The sequence below is a fragment of the Mauremys mutica genome, chromosome 5 (genome assembly GCF_020497125.1).
Source record: "Mauremys mutica isolate MM-2020 ecotype Southern chromosome 5, ASM2049712v1, whole genome shotgun sequence".
NCBI lineage: Eukaryota > Metazoa > Chordata > Testudines > Geoemydidae > Mauremys > Mauremys mutica.
This window is the reverse complement of record NC_059076.1, coordinates 44,903,554-44,918,091: the sequence shown is the minus strand read 5'-3', so window position 1 is coordinate 44,918,091 and position 14,538 is coordinate 44,903,554. Positions and strand designations below refer to the sequence as shown.

Below are 14,538 nucleotides of genomic sequence, written 5' to 3'. Positions count from 1 at the left end.
TTTATTCAACAATGATCACTGCCTTCTCCACTGCACAAATATACCATGTAAGGGCTTGTCTACACTAAGAAGTTAATTTGGATCAAGGTAGGATGTGAATATAAAGCATAATTGCTGTTGCTAACTCCCTGTGTGGAGCTCTTATTCTGGAATAAGGTTTTTTTTATAATTCCAAATAAATTTAATCCACTTCCAGAGTAGGTTAAACTAAACAGTAGCAAAGAACTCTTACTCTGGGGTAAGAGCACCCACACAAGCAGTTAATAAGGGATAGGTGTCCCTGTGGACAAGCCCGAATTAAATCTAGTTTTACATAAGAAAGTGAAAAAAGGAAAGAGATTAGAGTGATGTAGTCTCCGGGCTCACACTCGCCCAGCTCCTTCACAACGAGTGTTAGTTCTCTGGCAGTGTCAGCTGCTTGGCTCACACTTGCGGAATCACAAGACTGAGACCACGGAAAACAGTGAGGCTGGAAGACTGAGGCGTGCTGGGGTTGAAGCCACTAAGCCGGTGCCGTGACTCCGAGCCGCCCCACCGAGACCGTTTGTCGGGGTTTGCTCTACACGGAGTCGCTTTACAGAAGAGGCGCGCGCCCTGCTAGAGCCCTGCCCGGCCTGACACTCTGGGCGCGGAGCAGCCCCGAACCCCCAACGCCCTTTTCACCCGACCACCCCGTGCCCGAGCGTTTGCGGGATCGGGGCCTCGCGCGCCTGCGCTGTGCAGTCAGCCTGGCTGCGCAGCGCTGCACGAGGCAGCGACCGCCCACCCTGCCCCCGCCCCCTGGCTGCGGCTGCCCCTGCCCCTGCCCCTCGCGCCGTTCCCTTCCGCCCCGCCCACGTTGACTGTTCGCGCAGCGCGTTTGGCCCCCGCGGGGCGCCGTAGGCGGTGTGACGTGAGGCCCTGGGTTCCCCATTGGCGGATTCAATAGTCGCGGGCTACTTGAACGGTGGGAGCGGAGCGGGCTGGAGGAGCTGCCTGCAGCGCGAGTCCCCTTTCTCCCGGGCACCCCAGCGGCGTCGTGCCGCGCCTCTATCCCCAGGCAGCGGCCGCGGAGCCGGGTGCCCGCCGAGCCCCCCCGCCCCGGCGCTAGGATGATGCTGGCGGGCGCCGCTGACCCGGAGCAGGAGAACCAGGAGAATGTGCCCCCCGTCGGCAAAGCGCGGCCGCCCGCCGCCGCCCGCCCGGTGCTGGCGCTGCTGCGGGGCAACCAGCGCCGCCCGACCCAGCAGCAGGCAAGGCGGGCGCTGCACGATGGGGCTGCCGGGCGGGGGCGCTACGGGCCGGGGCTCTGGGGGTGGCTGTGCCCGCGTCGTCCCTACCGCTTCTAGCGACGGGCGGGCGCGTCTGCACCGGGGCGCTGCAGCGACCGGGGCCGGCTCCTGTGCTTGGGCCCCGGACTCTCGCACCCCGCAGTGTGAACAGCCGCCCGGCGTCCGCCATCTTAGGGCCGCGCTTCCCTCCGCTGCGCCCCGCGGAGCTATGGGAGGGCCGGGGGCAGCGAGCTGTCAGCAGCTGGGGCTGCGGGGCTCGGCTGGGGTGGGCGAGGAACCTAACCAGCAACGCGCCAGCATTGCTCGTGCCTAGGCTGAGCACCTGGGAGCGCGGGCCGGGCACAGGGGGTGGCTCTCCTCTAGCAGGAGGGAGAGGGCGGACTGCTCAGGCACGACGTGTCTAGCTCGGAATAGCGCCGGGGCCTCCATGGACAGCCCGAGATCGCGATGCAAACCACAGGGCGTTAGGCTGCAATGGAAATTGTTGCGCGTGTGTGCTGCCTTGGGCTACGGAGCCCCGTTGGATCGAAGGAGGGCTCCACGGAAACACTAATGGCCAACTCTTATTCTAGGCTGCTCTTGCTCACGCACCCTGGAGTATTAATGATGAAAACTATCCCAAAGTTCCCGATGGGAAAGCGGGTAACAAACAGCCTGCTTTTGCCATCCATATGGATGAGCCCGATGGGGAGAGACGAAAGAGACAAGTGGTTCCTAAAAAGGCTGTGTCCCATGAAGAGGTCCTAGGCTTAAAAACAGCTGTAACGTCATTAGGAGACAGAAAACCCTTGGCACCCATAGACAATCCAATGGATCTTAGTTTTGGTAAGTATGTTAGTTACTAACAGAAAACGGTGTATAAAGCATAGAGTCTGTCTCTGAAATTGACATGCCCAATTCAGTGCTGGACTCTTATATAGGCTACTTCATACAATACTACATCAGTTTAACTGGGTAAATTTAATTGGAGTTGAAAGTTACAAACTTGTAGTCTGTTCAAACACCAAGTATTGTGAAGGGATTTAAGTCTAATATTCTTGCTACAATTCCTAATGCATTTGTCAGTTCCAAACAGCAGTGGTTCTCAACCTATTTACTATCCTGGGCTGCATATGCAGCTCCATGTGAAATATGGGCCACATCCATCCACACTATATATACTACCTGTTTGGCCCTGGGGATATCACATGGCTTGCAGCTATGCCCTGATTGGGTTGGGGGTTGAGAACCACTGCCAGTGTTGAGGCTCTGGGGGGGGGTTGGAGAACACTAACCCACCCTCATCTAAAGCTACTTCTCTTCTTTCCCCCCTCCGCCCCCGGAGGATCCACTAGACCCAGGTGTCAAAAGATTACAGGGCCAACAAATAAAAAACAGGGAGCAAAAGTGAGGATTACAGGTTCAAAAGCAGGGATCCAGAGGGGGACACTGACCAGAGAACCTCAGTACCCATTGCACCTTATATGCATTTGTCTGTAGTTGAGCCAGAATGTATTCACTTGGTTTTTCTGAAGTGAACACTTTTCCCACTACGCTCCTGTACTGAATCACTGCCTCTGGTACCAGATCAGTGAAAATAAACTGGGAAAATCCTAGCAGAAACTGGATGCAAGTATCTTTAAATCGCACTTCCAATCTCAACCTCAATTGGATTATCAGAAGTAATTTATCACAAATAAGGATTCTCAACTTGATTGTGGGATGACTAGAACATTCTAGATCTCAGATCAGAGCAGTACCCATGGGGAAGTGTCAGTGTTGGCTGTGATCTTTCCATAAGTAATGGAACAATAATATCTTCCTATAAAGGTCCAGTTTGAGTGATTTAGGGTTGCTTAGAAGACCTCCCAAACGTAGAGGCTATTGGAGAGGACATAGATTGAGTTGGTAGGTGGTACATTGGCTAATCCGTGAAGCTGCTCTATTTCCTCCTGATGCTTCCTCCCTGTGCATTCCCAAAGCTATTTTCAGTCAACTGCTCTACCCACTAACTGCCGTATTTGTGTGTGCCCTTACCCTTCTCAGTCCCACTGTGGCTCATGAGCAACTGACCTGTTTGAGCCCTGCCACCTTGTAACTTATTGGAGGGGGTTATGGATTGCAGGGAGACACAAACCACTCTACAGTCTTGGAGGCTAAAGGGAAGAGGAACAGAGTATTTAACTCCAGGTAGGGTCTCTGCAGAGACTGGAATGCTCTTAGCTCAGAGGCTACTGATAGGGTAGTACCTCTAGCTCCTGCTGTCTCCAGATGTGAATACAAGAGCTTAGAGCTCCAAACTCACTCTGAACATAAGTGCTTCAAAACGCTTGAATTCATTGGGGGGGGGGGGGGGAGTGGGGCCTCTACTACAGAGGGATGTGGAGGTCAGGGGTTACTGTGAAGGAAAGTGTGGGGCAACACAAATAACTGCTATGTTGCAGTCTTGCTACATTTTATATTGACTCCTTGATGTGTGTGCGCACAGGTACATCACAACATGCCATGTATTAAAAACATAACGGACATTGACTGAATCTAACAAGACTAATACTTAATTCTATAGTTACCTTTTTACGTTGCTGTCTGAAAGATCTAATCCAATTTCCAGAACTAGAATCCACAATGTAATTCCTTAATCCCCTCTGTCCAAGTATTAAATGGGTCTAGAGTGGGTCAATTTACATAATTTTATATGGTAGCCTGCTGGTTTGTAGATTCCTAAAATAATGACAATGGGACACTAACTACAGTGTGTCTAACATTCTCTACGTGTAAATACTTCTGTGGAAGGACCATATCAGTAGCCTAATTCTGTAGCTCTGGCAACTACTTAATCCCCATTGTGAAAATCTACCTCCACTTTAGACCAACCTCTAAACTCACTGATCAAAGGCTTCAGCTTATTCTAAATCAGCACAGAACTTGAATTTTTATTTTAACATGGTAATACAAGGTGACTTCTCCTGATTGTCAGGCTAGAGACACACTTTGCACTTCATGTTTGCCATTGAGCTCCCCTTCCCTTGGACCAGTTGATAAGGGATTCCTGAAGAACAAATGTCTCGTTCCCAGTGACTGGAATGAAGTATGATAAAACTGCAAACTGATGGCTTTCTGGTCTCCCTGGACTGCTGCAGCCTTGGTGGCTCAAATGCATAAGAAACTAAACTAGCAGTGGGTGTCAATCATTAGACTATCTTGTAAATGTGTGGGCTGACAACTCTACAAACTTAAATTAATGCTGCTACTATCTTGAAATTTTTTTTAGATTCTCCAAGTATTATGGATATATCAGTAACTCAAGAAGCGGAAGAAAAAGTAAATGTTAATCAGGTGCCAGACTACATTGAGGACATCTATACGTACCTTAGGGAAATGGAGGTAAGAGGCCATAAATATGCCCTTAGAACTAAAGTGTTTAGTCTAATTTTTGGGCAGAATGTAGTAATTCTTATGCAGTGTTAAAGCTAGTACTGTGACAGAACTCTCAATTTATAGGTTGAGAAAGGAAGATACTAGACCAGGGGTCGGCAACCTTTCAGAAGTGGTGTGCCAAGTCTTCATTTATTCACTCTAATTTAAGGTTTCATGTGCCAGTAATACATGGTTTTTTAGAAGGTCTTTCTATAAGTCTATAATATACAACTAAACTATTGTGTGTGTGTGTGTGTGTAAACAAGGTTTTTAAAATGCTTAACAATTTTCATTTAAAATTAAATTAAAATGCAGAGCCCCCCCAGACTGGTGGCCAGGACCTGGGCACTACAAGTGCCACTGAAAATCAGTTCACGTGCCGCCTTTGGCATATGTGCCATAGGTTGCCTACCCCTGCACTACACGGTGGAATAATTTCCTGATGAAACTGCTGAACCCTTCTCAAATTATACTAAAACTGGCTAGATAATCCACTGAACACAAAATAGAGAACAAGCCCATACTGGCTGCACAATGGACCCTGGTGAACTAAGACCTTTTAATATCTAAACTAGATTCTACTTTAGATATACTAATGTGTTTAACCAACTCCTGGATTCTTATCTGTGGTGGATTTTTGGTCAGTAAGAATAAGAACATAAGAACGGTCATTCTGGGTTACACCAATGGTCCATCTAGCCTAGTATCTGACAGTGGCCAATACTAGGTGCTTCACAGGGAATGAACAGAACAGGTAATCATCAGGTGATCCATTCCCAGCTTCTGGCAAACAGGCTGGGGAACAGCCTCTTCTCTGCAAGATTCAAATGCTAATTAAATCTCTTATGTACATAAATCACAACTGTCTTAACAGGTGAAATGCAAGCCTAGAGTGGGTTACATGAAGAAGCAGCCTGATATAACAAACAATATGCGAGCTATTCTTGTGGACTGGCTGGTGGAAGTTGGAGAAGAATATAAATTACAGAATGAAACTCTGCACTTAGCTGTAAACTACATTGATAGATTTCTTTCTTCAATGTCTGTGCTGAGAGGGAAGCTTCAGCTTGTGGGGACTGCAGCTATGTTGCTAGCATCGTAAGTTTAAACCGGCATCCATTGCTTTTCAACTTCTAGAACTTGATAACCTTTCCTGTAGGTGTCCAGAGGGGAAAATCTGGGGGCTGTGTTTTCTTTTCCTCTTCTATAGAAAAGAACTGGGGATGCTGGCACAACTTAGTGAATCCTTCCTTGCCCAAGAAGACTGAAGAGGCCTAGATTCACATCTGGCATCCTCACATGCGTTTTTTTTTAAAACAAAACAAAACCCTGACATTTGCAAACACAACATGGAATGTGGCTTCTGTCTCTATCTGAGTTCATGTAACTAGCACTCTAAAACCAATACTCAATGGCTTTTAAAAAGCCTTTGTCTCCAGGTACATATGGCCAATGAGAACATGGAAAGATAACTGTATTCAAATTTGAACACACCTCAGTTTGAGATTCCTGGAACTACAGTAACTAGGAGTACTAGTTTTGGTACTAAAAATCACATATTACTATCAATAGTGTATTGGGAAGAATTGCTTAAAGCTTTCAGTAAAACATCTAGATCTCGAAAGCCATACAAAGTGATTTAATGTAGCAACCAGCAGAGTTTCTAGGGAGGTATAGTTCTCAGCCATCTCTCAAACTGCAGTCAGATTTGGCAAATGTGATTCTACTAAACACTGAGACTGATGGACATGCCGTTTACCTGCAGCTGACAGCTTATTGTTTCTTTCAAACTGCAGGAAGTTTGAAGAAATCTACCCTCCTGAAGTAGCAGAGTTTGTTTACATCACAGATGATACCTACACCAAGAAACAAGTCCTAAGGATGGAGCACTTAGTGTTGAAAGTCTTGTCATTTGACTTGGCAGCTCCAACAATAAACCAGTTCCTTACTCAGTACTTCCTCCACCAGCAGACCAATGTTAAAGTGGAACATTTATCAATGGTAAGTATAGATTTGGAGTTAACAGACCTTTCTGGATGCATTGGGCTCAGTACTTGTGGAACTTGCAGGTTTGCTGTCATTTCCCACTGGAGAAGAGAGGGGCTGTGCCAATTGTAATAAGCTTTTGAAGAACTGAAATTTAGAACCGGCAGGCTGAGAACAGCAGCTTTGCTTCCCTGCCTTGTTTCTAGAGGTTGCAGCTGGCACTCTATTCTAATGGTGAGCCTGTAGCACTCTAGTGCTCACTACAGTGAGAACTGGCCATAAAAGATGACCTTTCATACCTGTCACAATGAGAATTCAAATACTGGTTAGGCCTTGGCTGAGGAGGACATAAATTCAATAGATGTACTACAGTAAACTAAAATGTAAAGCTTATTACGTGATCTCAGGAAGACTATATAGTAAGTCTACTTTGTAAACATGTGGTCTGAGCCTGAAGGAGCCAGTGCTGTATTATAGACCGGGGTGGGCAAACGTTTTGGCCCAAGGGCCACATCTGGGTGGGGAAATTGCATGTAGGGCTGGGTGTGGGGTGCACTGTGCAGGAAGGCTCAAGGCAGGGGGTTGGGCTGCAGGAGGGGTTCAGGGTGCAGGTTCCAGCCTGGCACTAACCTGGAGTGGCTCCGGGGTGGCAGTGGGACTATGGCAGGCTCCCCACCTGCCCTGGCCCTGCATCATGCTGCTCTGGAGGCATCTGGCACCATGTCCCTGTGGCCCCTGGAGGGCAGAGGGGCTCAGTGCACTGCCCTCACCTGTAGGCACTGCCCCCTCCCCCCAGCTCCCATTGGCCATGGTTCCCTGTTGCTAGCCAATGGGAGCTACAGGGGATGGTGCCTGTAGGCAAGGGCAGTGCATGGAGCCCTCTGCTCTCTTCCCCCCCCCCCCCCTTCCAATCAGGATGTGGTGCTGGCCACTTCTGGTAGTAGCACGGGGCCTGCATTGCCATGGGGGTTGCAGTCCTGCAGGCTGGATCCAAAGCCCTGATGGGTCGGATCCAGCCCCTGTGCTGTAGTTTGCCTACCCCTGGTCTACACCAATATTTGACTAAATCCTAGCTGAGATGAAAAGGATACTTAGTCCTCTCACTGTTCTGATGTAAAACTAAACTCTCCCTTGGGACACAGGCAGCAACTATAGAAATAGACAGTCAAAATATTTTGAAATATGAAGTGGAATAACATAGGCACCAGGGTATAGAACCAAACACTTCTTTGGATCTGAGATATTGAATATTAAGAGCTATATTTATATTGCTGCAAAAATTAGATGTTTGTCTTTTTGTGTCTGAAGAGCTCTAAATCCTTAAACACTGTATTGAAGGCTATTTAACATAAGTAAGATGCTAAGACTGTAACCATCTTTTATTGCTGAACGATTAGAAGCTATCACCAATACCTTTCTTTACAGTATCTGGGGGAGCTGAGTTTAATTGATGCTGACCCATACTTGAAATACTTGCCATCACTTATTGCTGCTGCAGCATTTCATCTAGCAAGCTATACAATCACTGGACAAACCTTGGTATGTAGAACAAGATGTAGCTTTAGAAAAGTCTCAATTATAAGTAAACAGCCTTAAATACAGCAAATTGCAACATTATGTATGAGCTGTTCTTTATAGAATAGGTTTTGCTGTTGTATGGGGTTGAGGGTGTGCTTAGTCTTATTTTAATTGTCCTTAGTCAGAACTCTCAATAATGGTTTCTACACCAGCCCTTTGGCTAGATTCCAAAATCAGCAAGCTTCTAACAGTGGGTGACCCCTAGAAGAGTACCTTACAGAGTGTGTGTGGGGTTAGGGGGGAGGGGAAGTGGGGTGTTGTGCCCCCTCCATTTCTTTTCTCCTCCCCACCCAAAAAAAATTGACACATCTTAGTGCTATCTCCAGTACCCTTCTCCTCCTAAAGACTGCCTCTTGCAGGGACATTTAAATACTGTTTCAGTAAAGAAAGCTAGTTCTTTTGCCTTAACTACTTGGAAGCACACAGAGGAAAGGACCACTATTGGAAGAACAAACTGTCTTAGAGCCTAGCACAGTTAAGATGATGAATAGGAGGGTCTTTTTCTGATAGGTAGTTATAGTTCAGCAGGTATGGGTATACAGTGGAAGATTACATGCAGCTAAAGATTCTTTAGCAGTTCCAGCTTGATATTTTCACTTTTGTAAAGTGCATTGGCATAACACTAATAGCTTACTACTTTGCTGAGGAATCATGCATTCTGCTAGTACCCTTTCTAGTCACAGGCGGAGACATGGAATACCCAGTCTAGAATAATAATTATAGTTTTGTCTTGTATTCAAAGTACAATAACTCCTTACTTAATGTTGGTAGTTATGTTCCTGAAAAATGCGACTTTAAGCAAAAATGTTAAGCAAATCCAATTTCCCCATAAGAATTAACGTAAATTGGGGGGGGGAGGGGATGATGTTAGGTTCCAGGAAAACTTTTTTCCACCAGACAGAACTATATATTATATAGATATACACACAGTACAATTTTTTTAATACTGTTACAGCTATGATTGTGAAGCTTGGTTGAGGCAGTGAAGTTAGAGGGTGGAAGAGGGAGGGATCTTTCCCAGGGAATACCTTGCGGCTAAATGATGAACTAGCACTTGGCTGAGCCCTCAAGGGTTAAAACATTTTGTTAATGTAGCCTCTCATACAAGGCAGCACAAACAGGAGGGACTGGACAGCGTAGCAGACACGCCTTGTTTGTGGGGGAAGAGAGATGCACACTGCCCCTTTAAGCTGACCTACTCTTAAGTGCATTGTCTTTTTAAATGGATCAGGAACTTGAGACAGTAGCTGCTGCCCCAAGAGCTGTCTCCATCTATGTCCCTTCCCTGCTCTATGTAGAGAAGGGGTAAGCGGGCTGTAGGGGGGAGGGGGACACCCTGACATTAGCCCCCCCTTCCCCTCCTGCACAGCAAGCAGGAGTCTCTGGGAGCAGCTCCAAGGCAGAGGGCAGGAGCAGCACATGGTAGTGGGGGGAGGGACACAGCTGAACTGCCTTGAGAGCTTGCTGGGTGGCTGCAGCACAGGGAACTTCAGGATGGACCAGCAGCCCCCTTGTTACAAGCCCCCACCGGCTAGCTGCAACGGGCTGCTCTTCCTGCAAGCAGTGGACAAAGCAAGCAACTGCCAAACAATGTTAGAAGGGAGCATTACACAACTTTAAATGAGCATGTTCCCTAACTGATCAGCAATGTAACAACGTTAACCAGGATGACTTAAGTGAGCAGTTTACTGTATGGGAAAACTACTGCAAAGTACCTGATGGAAAATATGGTGCATTAATCTGATCAATTTATTTTCCCTTTCCTCAGCCTGAATCTCTGTCCAAAATGACAGGATATACTCTTGAAAGCCTTAAGCCTTGTCTCATGGACCTCCATAAGACCTACCTCAGAGCAGCACAACACACACAACAGTCTATAAGAGAGAAATACAAGAGTACAAAGTAAGTACCCACCTCTGTGGGTAAACTCCAATACATACCTCTTATTTTAAGCTAAGCAGGCTAGCTAGCCTACTGTTAGAGTAGACCGCTGAGGGCTGTCAGCACACTCAGTACTGGAAGTCTTTTTAACTTGCTTTTTTTGATCCAGTGACTCCTGTCACTGATTTGGCCACTGTCTACTCCTATATGAGTGAGTAACCACAACAGATGTGGTGTCCTGACTTGCAACTCAAGATGTAGTCTTAGTCCAGAAATGGAGACTGATTGCAGGAATTGCTTGGTGAAGCTCAATAGCCTGTTAAAGAGGTGACCATTATGTCCCTTTTAGCCCTAAAAATCTAAGTACAAAATAAGGAGTTTTAAACCTATTAAGTGTTTGATTTAACATGTTCTGCCCCATAGCAGACAGATGCTAGAATACAGCATTAACAGTTTGTAAACTGTCTTTAATATCATCCCTTGAGCAGAGTTTGTTCTAGCATGACATCTGACACCCTTTTCTCCTTCAGGTACCATGGAGTATCGCTCATTGATCCACCAGAGACACTAAATTTATCGTAACAATCAAGAGACTCTTAATGTGTATTATACTTGCAAGCAAATGATGTACAGTTTTAACTCTGGTCAGTATTTTAGATGTCTTACAATCATTTCAGAATACCACATGTGGTGTAACTCGAAATTATGAAGTTTGTTAGTTTTATATGGTTTTAATGTAAATCTTTTTGTACATGCAATCTTGTTCTAAATATTTAGCTGGAGCTCTTTTATAAAGCTGTTCTGTTCAAATATTGAATTAACCATGAAGGCGAACTGTTAATGTTTGTTCCAAAACTACTAGAATGTCCAATTAAGGAGCAGTGCATTAAAATGGGGATTTTTAACTTCTGGAGTGACTGAAAGGCAAAGCGGTAACTCCAGTTGTGCTGAACAAATGACAAACTTGACAACTGTTTGTGGCAATATAAGATGCTACTAAGGTTTAGTTTCACCTGAGTTTAGATCAAATCTTTGGCTTTAACTGTCATACTACTAGAACTGATTTGATCTAACTTGTATATTAAAAAAAAAAAACCACTTGGAAGAAATTGAACTGACTTTAGTAGCTTGCAGGAATTAAATTCGGACTTGCTTCAAAAGCAGGCTTTTCAATTTAGTGCTCAAACTATCACTAAGTAGTAGTCTCTAAAGCAGCCATCTGATAGCTAGAACTACAACTGCTGAAGTGTCCTTGTGTGAACAGAAATGGCCTCTAACTTACAGCTCTTTTCTAGTCTAAGTGTACAACTGATACTAGTAAAAGTTCATGCAGCCTTTTTACTAGAACTTTGGTTTCTCTACAAGCCTCCCTCTAGTTAAACCTCTCTTACTACAGCTCTACCTCCCCACTGCCACTACCCTGCTAGGAAAGCAAACTACAGCAGGGAAAGTGGCCACTGGCACTACACCCTCCACTGGGGGAGAGAATAATACAGCTGCCCACCACAGCCTGCAGGCATGCCATGTATGGGTTAGAGCTAGTGACACTGAATTCAGAACAGCCCATTGGGCAGGCTTTTATGCAGCATGTAGTGAAAATCTTATGTCAGTGTCAGGTTTTAATTAGTCTTCTGCTTATGCTATAGCACTCTGCTAATGTGGTAGTTAACTTTTTATAGTTTAAATCAAATTGACTGTTCTCCTCCTGTAAACTTGTATTAACATGGCTCAAGATTTACTGTACTTAAAGTATAAAGCAGGAACAGAGTTTAAAAGGACATCTGCAAGTTTGTCAAATAAACATCCTGTACTGAAGCTGCTGCCAGTGGTCTTGCTTATCTTAACCTGCATTGATCACTGTAGCTGACTTGTAACCAGTGTGATATCAGTGATTCTAATTCAAAAGTGGGACTACTTTTTTCAGAAAGCAGGACTTGACTATTTCTAAACTTAGCCCAAGACACCAAGAAATAAATGCAGCTTCCTAGTCAAGGTAACTAATAGTGAAAGCAAATTCCTTTCTGATTCTAAGATAGCTTAACTCTGGTATCTAATCCAAAACTGACAACTGCCCCACTGGTCAGCTTGATACCAATTATATTCACTCTCATTTCAATTTTGTTAAATATGGAACAGCCAGCTTCCTATACCAAGCAAAACCATTTTCTTCAACTCTATCAGTCTGTCTATGCAGCCTTGGCCATGAGATGCATTTTAGTTTTTGAAAGACAGCTAGGAAGCTACTTAGGAGGCCTGCTCCTAGGCTTGACTTAATTATCTGATTAAGACAGGGGTGAAGGGTGGGAGGGTTAAGGAAAGTAGAAGTGGAGAGTAGGGTAGGTGCCATGAATTTCCTGTCAGCTTCCCTGTGCATGCTTGACTATACCTCCACTGGGCCTATGGAAAGGAGCAAACCATAGCCTAAAGTACACAGGATCATATTAATGACCTTCCAAAGATTAACAGGCTAAAGTCTCTTTGACTTCTTTCCAAAGTTGTGGCAATCTACATGCAGGGGGAGTGGTGGTGGTATGTACACACTATCAAGTTCCAGCAGCATGCATCGTAATTACTGTATCACCACCAGCCTTAACTTTCATATGCTCTAAACCATGCTTGTAATTTTATATCCTCATCTTTGGTTTAGTAGTAGCTTTGGCTCAGGGTTCCTGTGTGACTGAGGTAACAACTGGGATATAGATAATTCTCTTGGATTGAAAGAAATGACTGGTAGTCTACCTTGCTAAAGATGCTTGATGTGATAGGGGTGTGTATAGAGGCAAGTAGCACATCCTCTTTTTAAAAAAGAAAAAAAAAAAAATTGGGGGGGCACATTCATGGTAGGCTATAGGTAACCTTAAAGCTTATACTACATCAAAAGCAGAGTTTAACAATCCTGTCCATTTAGAAGAAATGTTACTATGACTGTATGCTTCCTGTTATACTGCTTCTGATGGCAACAAAACTGCAGCACTATCACCCTACTCAGTGTTACAGGGTACTGAAAAATGTGTCTGCTCCTGTAAGTGGACACCCTAAGCCTCTCCTCAAGATTGAGGAAGCTCTAATATTAGAGAGCACAGCTCCAGTCATGGTATCTCTCTCATCCCTATTTTACTTCATAGTCCCATCTTTATTATCTCTTGCCCTTTTCTCTTTAAAGCCTTAAGATTTCCCTGTAAAGTTCTCAGCATCTTCTGTCCCTTACCTCAGCTATAATGCACACAAGGCTGCATTACTAGGCCAAACCTTTCTCTAAGGCACAAGCATTTTAGACTGTACAGCAAACAATAGCTTGTTTTGTATGGCTTTTCTCCCAGAACCAGGTCCAGTTACATGTTTTTCTTCAACAGAAATGTAGTCTAGAGGGTGGAAAAGTGATGGGACAAGATCCCTGCAAGGAGAATTCTAGACAGGGTACTTCATGTTCACAGCTATCTTTCTGCTGTGTAAAGTTTATGAACCCCTGCACTCAATTTTTACAATAGTGCCCTATATTGATGTAAGTGAAAACTTCACCTACAGCAATTATAAAACACTGAATTTGGACTCCTTCATATATTTACACTAGCCAATTCCTCCCCATTTAAAAAAAAAATCTGACACTGCAACTAAACATCTTGATTATTCATTAAGAGGCATGTAAAGAGCTCTGGCAAGAAGCACTTTTTGCTAAGTTTTAAATTTACAGAGGCAAAATTAAATCTTAGTTTTACTACATAACTTTTATGGACACATGAAATAAGATGTACATTATTTCTACTCTTGTATGTATTTTCCTGTTTGTCTATTTCATCTTCCTTTTAAACTGTCTAATAGTACAGCATAGATCCTTTTTCCTGTTTCTTCCCACTTTGTCTCAGTAAGTCCTAGTGTTATAGGATAGCTCTTTTCAGACTTGCAGTTTAAGAAATATTTCTTAATTTTCATGAAACATGGTTAAACTGAAATTTGTTTAAAAATAAACATTAACAAATACCATGGTCTGTCTCAGTTTCTTACACGTTAGAGGGGAATTTTTTTGGCTGAGATGCTTGAATCATGTTCTTGGTAACGATGACAAAGTAGCTACTTTATCTCCAACACTCATCTCTTGCAGACATGAGGCCTGATCCACTCACAGTAATTCCACTGCCAGTAATTCTATTGATGTAAAGAGGTACTGGATGAAGCCTATGCTTAGACTGAACACAAATCAAACCATGCCAATCCAGAACCTGAATACTTAGAAATGTAGATTTGCATTGCCTTAAATGAAGTTAAAAGGCTTTGAGAAGATGCTCTTGATGGAAGTGTTAATATTTACAGATGTTTTTACACTTCAATAGTTATAATATGCAATTCAAGAGTTTGCTTACATATTTAGTTACCACCCTATTATACCTCCTACTCAGATCGTGACACTTTTGAATGTTTAATTTATTGC

At 44.4% G+C, this 14,538-nt stretch overlaps 1 protein-coding gene across 1 annotated transcript; it reads left to right on the top strand.

Moving 5' to 3' along the window:
* The first annotated feature begins 957 nt into the window (after positions 1-957).
* CCNA2 (cyclin A2) lies at positions 958-13,047 on the top strand. The gene is made up of 8 exons (XM_045018228.1): positions 958-1,232; positions 1,844-2,096; positions 4,522-4,634; positions 5,542-5,765; positions 6,464-6,668; positions 8,079-8,192; positions 10,000-10,133; positions 10,643-13,047. The coding sequence occupies exons 1-8, from the start codon at positions 1,092-1,094 to the stop codon at positions 10,692-10,694; spliced, it is 1,236 nt and encodes a 411-aa protein (XP_044874163.1). The 5' UTR covers positions 958-1,091; the 3' UTR covers positions 10,695-13,047.
* The last annotated feature ends 1,491 nt before the right edge of the window (positions 13,048-14,538 follow it).